This window comes from Gallinula chloropus (assembly GCF_964237585.1).
Source record: "Gallinula chloropus genome assembly, chromosome: Z".
Classification (NCBI taxonomy): Eukaryota; Metazoa; Chordata; class Aves; order Gruiformes; family Rallidae; genus Gallinula; species Gallinula chloropus.
The window spans coordinates 78,059,496-78,075,198 of record NC_140089.1 but is presented as its reverse complement, the minus strand read 5'-3'; the positions used below and the strand labels follow the sequence as shown (position 1 = coordinate 78,075,198).

The following is a 15,703-nucleotide window of genomic DNA, read 5'->3' as shown; positions in this document are numbered from 1 at the left end:
CTTTATTGCTGCTGTTGCGGAGCTCCTGAGCTGCTGCCGTTCCCATCAGCAAGCCCATCCGACTCCCCACGGCACAGCCCGCCGGCTCGCGATGCCGCGGAGCGCTAGCAGCACGCAGACAAGTTTAACCTGATAGTTATGGAGATAAACAGGGAGAATTAAGACTGAGCCGCCTGCAGCACACCAAATCCAGCCCTACCTGCACTGACAGAGCAAGTCCACCAGCCAGTCCACTGCCCTTCTTAAACACCACATCAGAGAGGAATGGCTGCACAAGCTCCACAGGGTAATTCCTCATCTTCCTCCGTCCCAACACAGCTAGGGCAGCTTTTTCTTAAGCTGCACTACCCCAAACATATTTAATTGTGCAGGACACTGGCGCCACTGCCTATAGGGCATCTGTGGGTCTGTGCATCTCCACCCGCAGCCAGCACTGGACCCTTCAGAGAAAGGTGCCAAAAGCCTGATGCAAAGTGGGGTTCACCTGGTCGGGGCACAAGGTCTTTCTTCCTGGTACCTCAAGACCCGCCGATGCCATAAAGGTTTTAACCTTTCCAGAAGTTTTGGAGTTTTCCTTTGAAGACCTATTATATTTCTAGCTGTTCCAGTTATCTGTGCAATTATTTATTGCTTTCTGGGGCACAGCATGCTTTAAGCCTTAAATGTATCTGGTAGGTAAGGAGCTCCACAGGAACCTTTACCTTGCACAGAAAGTAAAATACCTTCACTTTTAAATTAGCTCTTTTTCAATTTAATTGAATCCATCTCCCAGATAAATTACAAACTGCAGCACTATAATTTACCAGAATTAACACTGCAAATGATGCAGAGGACATGGATTTCCTAATCTTGGCCAGCACTGAGTTTTCCATGGCTTACTACTTCTCTTTTATGGAATGCACAAAGCTTCCTCGATGCTGGAGACAGCAGGATGAGCCAGGACACACCATGTCAGGGGCTGCAGCACTCAGGGCCCCCTTCTGAAACACAGCAACTCCCAACACTCTGGGAGCACCCTCAGCTGAACCACAGGGCTCACATCAGGTCCACACTAAAGCCAGGTTCAACAGGTTTTGGTGCATGCTGCAGAACTCCTCTCTTTCAAAAGGCATTGCATTGCTGCTCCCCTCTGTCATGGCAGAAAGGGAGAGATACAAATGGAGTCAGGGATGGAGGACAAGAGGAGAAACATCACCTCCATGCCAGCACTAATTCGGTGTCTTAAATGACATCATCAAAAAACCCAGTGCCCTGGTTTCTGTCCCTGCGTGAAGCTGCCAGACCAGACAGTGGCCTTGCACGTTGGCCAGGGCAGACTCCACCAGCATGGCTCCAGGAGGGTTCGTATTTGGACTATATTTAGCAGTGCTGGTGAAACAAAGCACCAGCTGCCTTCCCCAGAAGCTCCATCTGGGAGTCTGGGAATTACCCCTACCGGTACCACCGGCTGCAGCCTTTGCTTCCTCCTGCCTGGGGTCATGGGATGGGAACCTGAGGCCTCCATTGCCCAACTATAAAGAAAGTTCGGAAAACTCCCAGTTCATGTGCAGCAAGGAGATCAGGAAGTCTGATAAAGAGTCAAGAGCTGGAGCTGCCCTAATTTATGAATAGGTGGAAATGCCAAATAAACAAAACAAAAGCCTTTAAAGTGGTCTCTAAGAATGCCTGGACCATCACCATAAATGCCTGCAAAAGCCACCCTAGGACTTCACTATCGCACAGTCCTTGCTTGAAAGGGCAGTGCTGTCAGCTTCAGGAGATACAAACCCCCACGGTCATTTTTATTGCTCTTTAACAAGTCACACACAAATCTGTCTGTGAAACATAACTCAGCACATACCACCACAGAGCCAGCAGCAATATCTGCCCAAGCACCCTCGGCAAACTGGAAATGCGCTGCAGTGAGGCTGAGATTCTCTCCTCTTCCAGAACGCTCTATGTATTTTGTGCAAGACACCCCAGAACCTTCTTCGATTTGTTTGATCTAAGAGCTCCAACACACTGACCAGCCCAGAGGATGCTGGCAGGTTCTTGCCTTAGCAAGATCTCAGCTGTGCTGGCTTCAAAGACTCGCTGGCATGACATTGTATTTATGGTCAGGATGGCACTTAAATAAAGACGATTTTGCTCTCAGGTTTGCAAACAGTTGCTAAAATTAATAATGAAGTTTTGAAGAGACAAAACTTTTAAAATGTTCTTTTAAATAGGAAGAAATGCAGGAAATGGCTAACGCAACTAAGTTCTCCAAGAAACAGGTATCACAGACAAAACATGTCTTGGAAATAGTAAGGTGCTCCCTGCTAAACAGTTCCCAAAGCCTTTCTGGACTAGACTGCTGTTTTTTTGCTTCAATATATTACGATTTTCACTAGAAACAGCTTCTAAGCAAAAGGAAATCAAACACAGACATTTCTGAAATAGTGCACAAACAGATCACTGCTGTTTTCTTTTTCACGCTTCATCCTTCCACCCCCCCACACCCAAAAAAACCCCATCAAAAAGCTTGACACGTTTGCATGCAGTTTAATAGTTGCCCACGAGATGTCCCCATGTGCTGCAGAGAGGTCCCAGAAGATCATTCCTGGTCAACATAGGAGACAAACGTGGGACTCAAGTTGTGTGAAAGCCCGTCCAGCTCCTCTGTTATTTTCTTTAATAAAATGCTCGGCTCATGGCTCAGCACAAATCCAGGCCCTATGCATCATAGCCAGCAATAAATTGCTTCTGCTCTTTTTTAAATTACAACCCTTTTACTCAGGGTGAGGGACAAAGCAAGCAATAAACAACCCTCAAAATAAACAACTCTCCTGAGGATGAAACAAGACCTTCCTAATACCAAAGTCAACCCACAGCTGCAGACAGCAGTCCTATGATGCAGGCCGCAGACAGCTCCAGGTCTTAGCTCCAAAACAACATTTTATATCATCCTAAGTACAGATATTAGGGGGAAGTTTTTTACAGAGAGAGTGGTGAGGGGCTGGTACAGGCTGCCCAGAGAGGTGGTGGACACCCCATCCCTGGAGGTGTTCAAGGCCAGGTTGGATGGGGCCCTGAGCAGCCTTGTGTAGATCCAGGCCTGGAGGTTGGTGTCCCTGCCTGTGTCAGGGTGTTGGAACTCTGTGATCCTTGCGGTCCCTTCCAACCCAGACCATTCTATGATTCTGTGATTCTACAGAAGAGGATATGGAATACATAAGCATTAAGTGCCTTTCATACCTGAATCAAGGATCTGAAGCCTCATACATTATTTTGGCTGCATTTATTTAAGCACAGTACATTTACGCTGAATTTTAACCCAGCCCAACCAAGACTGGCCTGTGCACGCGCTCCAGAACTTGCGGTCAAACAAACTGCAGATGTGATGATACGACATTCACGCTCTCAAATCCTACAGCCTTTATCATCTTTCTGATAATGTATGTGAACCGCACGGCTGTGACAGCCTCTCTCTTGTTCCAGTGCCACAAGGGGGTTATTTTTAGCTTGTTAAAGGCAGTTCATCTCCTTCAAAACCGGGCAGCTATCCAAACAGCCAAAGGAGAGACAGGCTGTACTGTATCTGATGCTTTATGGGAAAAACCCTCATTCACAAAAACAAAGATGATGCAGAACCTGTACTGTAGATAAACTTATGTTTCTGTTACTCTGCTGACTTAGCTTTCAAACATATCGCATGGAAGAGCAAAAATTGTAACTCTGGGCATTGTCTACACTGATATTTATGGTCAAGTCAAAAAGGTTATCTTCCACCAGCCCAAGCAACAGGAGATACTTCATGGCTTGTAGCCTGCATGACGTCAGCAGGGAACCCTTTAGAATACTGGCCCCTGGGTGAAAGTTTTCTCTGGGCTTGCCTTTAACACAGAGGCAGTAGGAAATGTCTCAGAAGGGCTAGGAATCAGGCACAGGGAAGGATGTGACTCCTGCTGAGGACTGCCCTCCTGACCCAAAGAACATGTTCACATTAACATCTCTTTGACAGGTGGATTTCAGAACGTGTGAAAAACAGTAATTCAGCGACAGTGCCCTGCAGGGACCTTTCACCACTCTTCCTCCTCATCTAATTAATGCCATGCATGTGCAAACCCTTGCCAATGCTGCACCACAAACATCGGCCCCATCACCAAATGTGTCGTGTGTCCCCCCCCCCCAGTAAGACAAACTGCAATCACTTATTTTAACGTGCTAAGGCTTCTGGAAGCAACAAAAAAACCCGTATTAGTGAACTGGATTTGGTCCACAAACCTTCCACTGTTTTCTCTTGCCCAAATTCCAAACTCCATTTACTCTAAAAACTTGCATTTCCTCTGCAGTCACCATGAGGCCCAATGTGTCTGGTCAGCTGCAGCATGCGTGAACGGCACAGACCCACAAACACGCAGGAAAAGACTGTATCTCAGGTGGATACAGTGCTGCTGGACTTTAAACAAACACAGCATTTATACCCCAGCGAGGAACTCCAAGCCATGTGAAGGTGCCTGCCCTCGCCCGCCCCTTCTAAGGGTGATGCAGCACAAGGTAGGATCTGCAGGCATTGCCAGTCCTCACTGTGCTAAGGAAAGGAATTAAGGAAAGGAATTATTAAACCCTTCTCCAGGACAAAGGCTGGCTGCGACCGAGCCTCACACCAGGCTCTTCATCTTCTTCCACCATCAAGTAAAGTGTTTCACTGCAAAGCTGATTTTTGACACTGAACTCTCCTTCTTACTTTTTTCCAGCCATATAATACTGCCTGAAGAGTGAGTCATGTTTCAGCAACCTCTTTTGAGACTGCAGTGCCCTAATGGGAACGAATGCTTAGGTCCTCCAAGTAATGAGGGTCCCTCCCTGCACTCTGCACACATTTAATTGTTGAGTTATGCTTCCTGTTCCTTCTCAGTGCTAATGCTTTCTCTGAAAATCTCTCCCAGTGTTTCCAGAAGAACTTTTGACCCCAAGAGTGTTTTTAAACCTACAGCATTGTTATCCTCTTCCTTATTATGCTTGCATGGCTACAGGTAATTACATATGGATTCCCTGGTAAGACAGAAGGGCTTGCAACAGAAAATAACGAAGCAGTCCAAAGGCTCAGATAAAATATAAAAACAGGGAGGGAGGTGAGGTAAACATATTGACAGAACAGGTTTATTTATCCACTTTCAGCTGCATGCCTTGCAAAAAAGCACAAGTAGATTTTGGCAGGGATAAGGAAACCAAACTCATGCAAGAAACCTTCAAGGAGAGACATCCTGTTTCTGTGACTTGTAGGAGGATCATGACCTTGGTGGGCCATGGACACCTCCGCATGCAACGCGCCCTCAGCTAGCATGAAGGTGCATATCAAGCACTTCAGGTCAATGCAAAATGAGCAAACATGAGTGAAAAGGTTTCATCATCCCACAACAGAGGGTCACACAGCCGGGGATGCTGCTGGAGGTTGTTTTCTGGGGGCTTGTTGATGTGGTCGGCTTAGGCACAGGAGGGCAAATTGCTTCCCTTCTCAACTCCCACCCCAACAGGTAGGGATACTGATGACCTCCTTTCCCAAATAATAAATTCCTCTTTTGCACAGTTCTATTCTGCATGGAATAGGCTCGGCTCCTGCCTCCAGCATCACAAGCAACAGACACCCAAGGGAGCGTAGAGGATTAAGCAGAGTATAGAGGAACAGTCCCCAGGCTTTCCTCCCTGGAATCAAACCTGCCAAGGCAGACATCCTTTTCGTGAGCCGGTCACTGATGTTGAACACTTAAAGTACTGAGATCATCACATACTGAACAACATAGCACCACAAGAAGAAAAGGCAAAAATCTTTAAAGCAACTAAGAATGGTACATGTCTCTGTCTGGGGACCCCAAATTAATCAGATGCTTTACAAATTCTTGGCAGACCTGCTTTCTCTTTAGAGTTCATTCCCCAGGTTGCTCCACCAGCTGATTCATTTTCAAGTGACAGAAATACCAGGAAAGTGAATTAAAATTAAGTTGTTAAATGCAAATATTATCATTTCATTCTATTTCACTTGGACATAAATAAAGACATTTTAAAACAGCCACGTCAACTGCACAAGGCAAAAAATGGATTATGGGGAGAGAGGAGGGAGTTCAAAATCCCCAAAGCACCTCAGGACAATTTAAGGCAACACAGCTCTGTGCCCCAGTTATTTTGTATCTGAAGTTAAGGAACATTTTGGCCAAACTAGTTCTAAGAGAAATGCACTTTAAGGACATTAACATAATCCTTTTTCGGTGTGGTGACACAAGTTTTATTAAAGTTAGAACTTTAAGGGATGTTTCATGTTAAACAGGGCTTTACATAAACACACTGTAAAAACAGAGCTCAAATTAAATTGTATTTTTTTTTTATTAATGAAACACAACAAGTAGCCTTTCAAATAAGGGTTACAAGCACTATTTCCCTTAAACTGCAGTTTTCAAATGTCACTAACCTCTCCCCTGTATCCTGGGTAAGCTGATTAGTTCAAATGATATTTCCCTGGCTGGAAACACTGGAGCAGAACCTAAATACCTTTACAGAACTTACTCACAGGGAAAATTTTTAACATCCATCCCCTAGAAAAGTTTTTTTTTTGGGGGTGGGGTTTTTTTTGGTGGGTTTTGTTTTCTGTTTTTTGGGTTGGTTTGGTGGGGGTTTTTTTAGGGGGTAGGTAATTTTTCACAGAATTGTAGAACAAGTCAGGTTGAATGGGATTGTTGTGGGTGCTTGGTCCAGCCCCATCTCAAAGCAGAAACAAGCAGCAGAGACAATTTAGATCAATTAGATTGCAAAAAGCCAGGCCCTGCTCAGTTCTGAATATCTACAAGGATGAATATTTGAATATATACATTAGTTCCAAGTGATTATTTTTCTTGCCTGGCAATGCCCCTTTGAACTCAAACATGACTTCACTGAACACCTCACTATGCATGAGCTGCAGGAGGGTGTCTCTCTCTCAGGACTGCTTTGCAGTTCTCCAGAAGATACCGTGCCTGGTTCAGCCTCTACACAAACAGCTGCTAAGGCATTAACAGCAGGTCCATCAGGTCTATAAATCCTGGTTCTGAACACTCAGCATTGAACTATATTCCTAGCAAAGTTAAATGAAAAGAGACCTTAGACAATACTAAAAGTGCCTGCAAGTTTTGTGGTATCTTGTACACTGGTCAGAAAAGGGCCAGCAAAGCATCAGCTGATGATAAATCACTCTGAAGTGGTGACCTAACCACCCAGCACCCAATATACGTTTAAGTTTCTACAAAGTCCTGCACAGTAAAGAAGAAAATTCATTAACTTCTTGTCAGAGGTGAGAAACCAGTGGTGAAAAATGCAACTTCTGGCCAAAACTGGGTTGGGAATCAGTTTCAAATCTAAGAAGTCCGATGCTCAAATTAAGACGACAGTTCTGTTACCTGGTTCAGACCTTGAGCACTGCCCACCCTGGAAATCTACAACAACTGCATTATCGCTGATTAAAAACGGCCCAGCTCAGTCCCTGCTTCAATCATCAGCCCCACTGTGATCCCTTATCTACAGTATAAATGTCATGGAATATATATGAAAGAAGTAGAAGACACAGGGGTATCATCAAGAGAGGGGGAGTGCAAACAACAGTAATTTCCAAAGCAATAATCAGTATAACTATACATATATATATATACACACACACACACATATATAATATGATACTTCATGTTCATATCAACCTTGAAATCAAATTCTAAGCTTTGCTATGAAAAATCCCCCCGCTCTTGCCAGGTAGAAAGAAGCCATGCGGGAAGTTCATCTCTTCCATACATTTACCTTCCTACATCCTGCCTGGCGGCTTGTAGGATTGCACAGCCTGCCCTCAGCTCTCCTGGCAGACTGCCCTGATCTGATGAGGATGGATTAGGCAGCAGGTAGAGCTGAGGGGTCTACACTTTACGGAGAGCCCACCGCAGGCTGTAGAGTGCTGTCCACACTTCCAAGCCTGAGACAGGAATTATGTGGGTAATGCAAAGACATCCTGCAATTCGGATTAGAAGGGGGAGGATTTGATGTGCATCTTAAGCAAAAAAAAAAAGAAAAAAGAAAAAAAGAAAAAAAGAAAAAAGAGAGGTCCTGAGAGTCACACTCATTACACCCCTCCCCCCAAACAATTACAATCCCTCCAATAAAACAATTAATAGAGAAAAGAAGAAAAAAACCCCAAACTTCCTGCTATTCTTCTAATGTGTTTATTTCTGATTTCTGTGGTCTCCCCTCCATCCCCCAGCCACGCATTACGAACACACAGAGCTACTGCCACCAGGGGTGAGACAGGCAAGCAAATCACGCTATCCCTCCATCAGGCTATTGCTACTGCCAGCTGCAGCACTGGGATGGACATCAGGCCAGGCTCCAGCCTCAGAACCGTGCTGAAGGGCAGGACTGTCTGGCTGGGTCTTCCCAGTGGGGAACACCTCAGCTACCTAAGGGTTTCCCCAGCATTCCTGGAAAGGAAACACCTGGTTAAAAAGCCATCTCTGAAAGCCAGGCAGAGCCTTGCTGGAAGCGAGGAGCTAACCAAGTGACAAATAACTCCCAAGCATGTGTTGAAAGAGTCCCTGGAACGCTGGGGAGCTGCATCCTGAACCAACACACAATTAAGTTTTGACAAAACTGATTTTTATGTTTAAGTGTTGCTGAGCCACAGCCTTATGAAAAATTACCAGAATTTTAAACATGATACATAGAAGAATTTAAAATATTTTGATAGGTGAAAGAATTCTTAAGTACCCACTCAAGTTAGCACACAAACACTACACTGTCTTAGCATGCTCAGTATCCCTGATTTATTTGTTTTTCCCTTCCTCACCCCAGAAAGGTATTCGGCACATAGAAGAGAAGACAGTGCAGAAGTAATAAAACTTGTCACACTACAGAGATGTGTCAGAACGGAGACTGTTGTAACCATGGACTCAGAGAAAGTCAGAGGTAACAGGCAGATATGAAGGGAATACCAGCATCAGCTAGACTGCAGTGTGAGAGTCATCTCAGGGAGCAGTCTTTTGCTCTGGAAAGGTAAAGTATATGAACACAAAATCAAAACAAATCAGCAAGCCAGTATCAAGTCTGAGCAGTCCAAAGGTTTAAGAAATTTATTATAATTGCTGCAGAAGAGAGGGGAAAGAAAGACAAGAAAGGATAAAAGCTTAAAGCGAATCCACCTGCTTTCCCTTGCTGGAAAACCAGCCTGCAAACTCCTTAGAGCAGAAACATCATTTTATTCTTTCTCTGTACAATACAACTGAGGAGCAGGACACCAATGAAGTTTCAGAGAACTGCTATGTTACAATTAACTAACAATAATCCACTTAATCTGTGCTTAATGCAGCCCTGAAGGGAATGCAAGTGAGATTATCAACCGGGAGCATTTACTCAGCAGAACTTCAGTTATGCTTCACAGCCAGAAATCCACATCCCTCCCCCTAAAAGTGTCTGCTGGCTTCAACAGAACAATAAAATCTTGAAGACTTGGACCATAAACTGTTAAGGAAGTTTAGTTACAAAAGGAGGGGAAAGCAGAGAGTGTTACTGCGTAAGCACTGCGAGAGACTTTGCATCAGATCCAACAAAAGCAGTGAAGTGGGTGGAAAACAATCCGGCAGCAGAGAGAAAAAACACAAAACATGATTGCCACATAGCTCGGCGGGCACGAGAGCTCCTGCTCCCAGTGCCGCTGCTTCGCTGCAAGGCAGTAGCAGAGGCGGCAGATGCTGCAGTAGATGACATGCCCATTTCAGCTCCTCACCCCTCCCTCATGCAAAGGAAGGCTAGGTGGGATTGCTCCATCCCAAGGACCTGCTCCAAGCTGGGCCACAGGAGAATGTGATGGATGCAAATGGGCATCAAGGGAGAGAGTAAAAACGTTGCACCGAAGCCACACTTACAGTGACCAGTGTTTCAGAAGACACATTCACTCCCTTCACATCTTCTTCTTCTTCTGGCTCTTCATTTTCCTTATTGTCAGTGCAAGAGACAGAGTCTTGGACTGAGCAAGTGCTAAGCAAGTCTGGCAAACTGGTAGATGGGTACTTCAGAAAATCCCCTTCTGCAGGTTCCTACCCAAGAGACAATAAAATATGTTATTTTATTTAGACAATAAAATATCTTATTTTCTGCATCACGTGCAGAAAACCAGCAAAGTCATGGTGAAGCCACTCTGTTTCACCTGCCCAGTGAGGGCTCCCTGGTAATGCTCCCCCTCTTACACACTTACACACTCCACATGCTCAAACTTTTATGGCTCAGTTACAAAAAGCAGACCTGGTTTTAAAAAGCATATATAGTAAACATGGGCCAATACATGTCTAAAACATTTAGATTGCATAAAGGAGAATTTAAAATAAACGCTTCACCAGTGGCCTGCTCCTCCCCACCCTGGGTTTATTAAATGTCACTGTGAGCAGACTGAAGAGTTTAAGGCCTCATTACTCATTTCACTGCATCCCAAATCACACTCTACTCCTGCTCCCTCCCTTCGTGTGTCCCCTTCACACGTAAGTCTACCCAAGTGCGTAAGAATAATACACTGACAACCCTACTTAGGAGGACAGAAATCTGACCCATCAACCCTCCACTAGCTCAGTCCTGATGCTTCATTCAGGATCCGTTTCCAGTCTCTGGCACATTTTCCAGGAGGCAAACACGTGCACCAGCCAAAAGCAGCGGCCAGACAGACTCTCTTTTTACTGCTTTCAGAACAAATTCTGCGTTTGGAGTGGTCACCAGGCCAAATCATGAGGCTGCTTTCCCATACCTACAGATAGCGCCCAGAGGGAGCTGCTGGGGAACACTTCACCTATTTACACCTTCTCTGAGACTGTCCAAAACGCAGCGCATGCTGGATTCCCTGCAGCTTGCCTTCCCAAGTCCTCCTCCCAGGGACACGAAAACCATCCAAGTGCACACAGCTTGGGCCAAGCAGAGTCAAAGCCTGACCAGGAAGGTGAAGTTTTAAGCCTTAAGCTTATTTGCAGTCACCACACGAACAAGCAAGTAATTTTAAGGAGAACTTTATGCAGGTTACTACCTCGTGTTTTGGCAGAGTCCAACTGTCTGAACAAAGCACAAGATGTACCTACTTCAGGTCAAAGCATGTTGTTTCCAGAATAAACAACAGTGGGGTGAATACTGCGTTCTGAGCCTACAGAAGGCCTTCAATGAAATGCATGCTACTAACTGAAGTATCAGAGGAAGTACAGGCTCTTCACTTTGAGTATGGTGGGATAGAGACTGTTCTTGAAAAACATGAGAAAAAAGCATCCCAGGAAGCCAAAGGACATCCCAAGATTAAACCCACAGAAACCTGCAATCAGGTTGGCTGGGGCAACATCAAGATGAAGCTAAAAACCATTTTAAATATACTGGACGCAGCGGTCAGCTGCTCCACCTGGAAATACAGGTTTATGAGCAGTCCCTTTGTCCCAAGAGGTTCCAGCCACCAGCCCAACGGCCCCGATGGCTCCCACCTGCAGGCAGGTCCTTCTGAGAGACCCTGGGCACTTTTGGGAGCAGGTTGTCTGCCCATTGAACACCTGCATCAACCCAAGCAGGGGAGCAACAGGCTGTGGTCAGGGGAGAAGAGCAAACCCAGGGGTGGGCAGGATTTTCTTGAAGAAAAAAAGTATCATGTAATATCCCCTCCATCTCTCCCGTGATGAAAGCAGAATGAAGAGCTTGACTGATAAATGAGTTTCACCCTAATTTCCTTGAAATTTCATGCTCCTTTATCTGCAAGAACTCTACTCCAAGCTATTAACCAGGGCAAAATAAGGAACTCAAGCCAAGAGATGATCGTCAAGAGACCTCAGGCACACAGATATGACAAGAGATGAGAGCTACAAAGCCTATGCAGGCAGGCAGCATAAGAGGCTGAAGAGCCTGCTTTATTTAGCACACATTTAAGAAAATGGTTTTGGCCAAATCTTTAGTAACATCTGCATGAATAAATACAGACTCATTTGCACACTGAATGACAGTGACAATACAAACAAATCGTTAAGTTGGTCTATATCTTGCTGATTTTCCACAGATTTATGGCAGCTAATGATGTATTTCCCATAGCTGTACATTAAATTCATCCCAAATGCACACATTTGATTCCTTATTAGAAATATGTCCTTTCCACTCTGCACAAACTCTTGGTCATATGTTCAAGAGACCACCAAGGAGAGGACCATACCTTGCTAGCAACCACCAGCTGCACCAGCCCAGCAGCTGAGCGAAGGAGGGCCACGGCATCCTGGTGGGAGAGACCAACCAGTGACTGCCCGTTGATCATGAGGAGCTCGTCGCCTGCCGTCAGCCGGCCATCCCTGCGGAAACAGAGCGGGAATGCAGAGCTGCAGGGTGGTATTTCCCCAGTGACAGGCTCTGGTAGCATGCACTGGGATGTGGAGGTATGGACAACACGTGACCTGGCTGATGCTAAGCTTGCTTTGATCAGTGCAGCTTGATTTGCCAAAAGCAGTGGCTCTGAAAGGTGCTCCCAGAAAATCATTGTTATACACAGTGCCATTTCACCCTCTTTTCAGGGCTGAGACCCCCTCACGCTTTGTCCACACTGGAGATGACCAGGGAACAGCAGCGAGCCCCACGTTCCCTTAGCAGGAAGCAGGGCCAGGGCTGGCAGTGAGCACCCTAGGGCACATGGCCCACGCTCATCCACCACAAATTCCATGGGAAAGGCTCACTTTCTGAAAAGGGACTTGGGAAAGAAGCCTCACAAGCCATCAGGCTCCTTGCGTTTCACTCCCAACATAGAGCAAGTGTTTGATCTGTTGGTACTTTAGGCTAAACATGCCAAAAGAGGCTTTAGCAACAAATCACAGAAACAAGTTTTTAAACCTAAAAATGCCACATTCTCCCCTTCCTGCAATGCATGGGCAAATCCCCCACTCCTATCTCATAGGTCTAGCTGACAGCAATGGTCACGGATGCTCCATCACACCCACTCCCACGAAAGCACAACCGTCGCCTCACCTGTGTGCGGAGCCGCCTTCATCCACGTGGGTGACGATGATGCTGTGAGGGGACCGCTTTGACCCTCTGCCTCCTGTTATCTGAATTCCCAGCCCGTCCGTCCCCTTTAGGATGTGCATCTTCCATATGCGGCAACCTTCTCGCTGAGAGAAAATGTGCAGAGAGTCCTTGAATTTGGATTTGGACAGAGAGAGGGCTGGAAGGGTACAGGAGGGAGCCCCTTAGCACCTTGCTGCCCATCACCACAAATCAGTACAGCTCAAGCTATACAGGTGCTTTGCTTTGTTAGCTGTGGTCCGAGTGAAGGAAGCAGAAAGGAGGAGGCAGCACAGAGCAGGGTCAGCATGTACAGGTTTCCTTCCAGGGCTGTTTGCAGCTTTCCTGAGCCACGCAGAGGTGCTGCTCTCAAGGCCCTGATCCTTCCTGAAGCGAAGAGCGGTCTCAACCCCCTTCGCTGAAACTCAAGGATGAGCTGAGCAGGGCTGCAGAGGAGCAAGACGTTGTTCAAGGGGGACCTTGAACACCAGGTAGCGCAGCTGCTACTGTGGCAGGGACCAGACTGGCATCGCACAGCAGCGTTTCCCTCTCCTGAGGGATTTGCAGGATTTGAGATGTAGGAAAGAAAAATACCAGCTTCAAATTATCAGCTGCCAATCAAATACTTCTTATTGGACAGCTGTTGTACAGACTGTAAATAATAAATTTACCCACTGTGGAGAGTAACTCTTCAGTATAAGCAAGGTGATAAGTGATGTTCAGAACACCTTTATTTCTTTGGGTTTTTTAGTGATTATAAATATTTATCAAAAAAGTGCTTCATGAACTCAGGAGCAACACAAAACGCAAACTAAAAAGCTAATTCCCATGAGTCCTGCTCGCAGGACCAGGCACAAGGAAACACAAGCATGTCAGACATCAGCAGAGTGGAAAAAAAAAGGGGAAAAGGAAAACAAGCAAGCAAGCAATTGCCAGGACTCTCACAGAGAGGGAAAGAACCAGGATAACAGAATTACGAGAAACCCTAGGAAATTTCCAGGCTTGCAAGACAGCAAAATGTGCAGTTTGGAGGCAGTTTTTAGGCCATGTGTTGTAGTCACCAGGTCAGCTATTTCTGACTGGGTCTGTTCAGCACACAAGTAACGTTCTCGCCGTACGTGAATGCCCAAGTAGCAAAGATGATTAAATTTTCATGTCAAACTGTGAAGAGCATGTACAAATTGCTGCTTGTTTCTGAGAAGGGGAACTGCTAAATATATCTGCAAACCCAAGGGTTATGGCAGCAACCTGCAGATTTTAGGCCAGCGTTGTTTATTAGAGCCTTTATTAAGTGAAGAAAACGTGCTGCTTTTCTTTTTCTCTCTACCTGATCGCTGGGGCCCCACGCTGAAACTTTTAAATGCAATGCAGCATGAGTTTTCTCAGACACAGAAACAAAGAGGTCAGCATCTAGACCAGTATTTTGAGAATAAAATAAAATAAAATATTAATGTTACACAGTCCCTAGACCACTGATAGGAGAAACAGGAAAACCAAACCACACGTCTTAAAGAGGTAACCCAAAAGTTTAAGCATGGAAACACAAACACCTGTGGGTAATACATTAACTCAAAAAGTCAGGCACATGGGCAACATCCCAAAAGGTTTAGCTGGGATCCTCAAAGCACTGATAGAAGCCCAGTCTCCTGCTGAATAACAGGACATGTCAGGACAGAGAATGCTTTGAGATAAATTAGAGTGATACGCAAGATGCCATGTTAAATGCTGGGGCAAGAGTCAACGATATTTATCTACTTAAAAACCAGAACTGAGCTACAGAATGAAAATGCTCCAGCAATGCTTTTTTGCTATGAAGTACCTTACACCTGTAATGGAAACAGTGGAACAGAGAAACAGAAACTCTGCCTTCCCCCATCAAGCCAAAGCTGAAATAATTACCATCTATTCTCACAGGTTGCCACTCCAAGCATCCTGCTGTTAAATCCAGTTTGGAAGCAGAACATCACCACCACCACCACCCCAACAAAGTTCAACAATGCAGTCATAAAATTGCATTTAATGATTTGCAAAATCTTTCTGGAATGTGAGATATGCATAGGCCCAGGACATGCAGCGCCTAGTTTGCATTCCTCAGCACTCCTCGCTGTCTTATTTAAAAATAATAATTAAAAAAATCCCAAATTTATTCTTAAATGACCCACTCTCAAATATTCATGAACATAGCAAAATACTTAGCAGAAAAAGGTGAGACTGCTGCTCTTAACCTAAGCACCGTCTTATTCCCCTTGAACTCCCACAGCAATCGGAAGCGCTTGCAGAGTGAAGCATTAATCAGTCCCAACACTGGCAGCAGAACACAGCCACAGTAAAGACAATGAGACCCTCTGGCACACACCCAAACTCGCATTTCTTTCACTCATTTTCAAAGGGTACGGTCACCATCCCCCGTGTAAGAGAACGCTGTCCCTCGAGCCCCCGCCGGTCAGCGGCACACATTTCACTGGGAATAAACATTTCGGTGCCGAGTAGCAATCAGATCCTCTCACTGCTCTTTCCCTCTTCTTCATAAAACATTCATAGTTCTTCGCTTAACCACGTGCTACAAAGCAAATGCTGTCCCCCTTCTCACCCCCCAGCCCCAAAACACATGTACCTCCAAGGTACATCACTCCAAGATCTTGAAAACCAAGCATTACAAGGCAGACCGCTGTGCCTTCCTTGA

The 15,703-nt window shown here is 45.5% G+C and overlaps 1 protein-coding gene across 1 annotated transcript in view; it reads right to left on the bottom strand.

Annotated features, from left to right (window-relative positions):
• PDZD2 (PDZ domain containing 2) overlaps window positions 1–15,703 on the bottom strand; it is a gene marked incomplete at both ends in the record, with an annotated part of 138,924 nt that overhangs the window by 39,116 nt on the left and 84,105 nt on the right. The window contains 3 exons of the mRNA XM_084278589.1: window positions 9,891–10,061; window positions 12,185–12,317; window positions 12,985–13,127. Coding sequence (XP_084134715.1) covers window positions 9,891–10,061; window positions 12,185–12,317; window positions 12,985–13,127 — 447 coding nt within the window. The remainder of the gene's footprint in view (window positions 1–9,890; window positions 10,062–12,184; window positions 12,318–12,984; window positions 13,128–15,703) is intronic.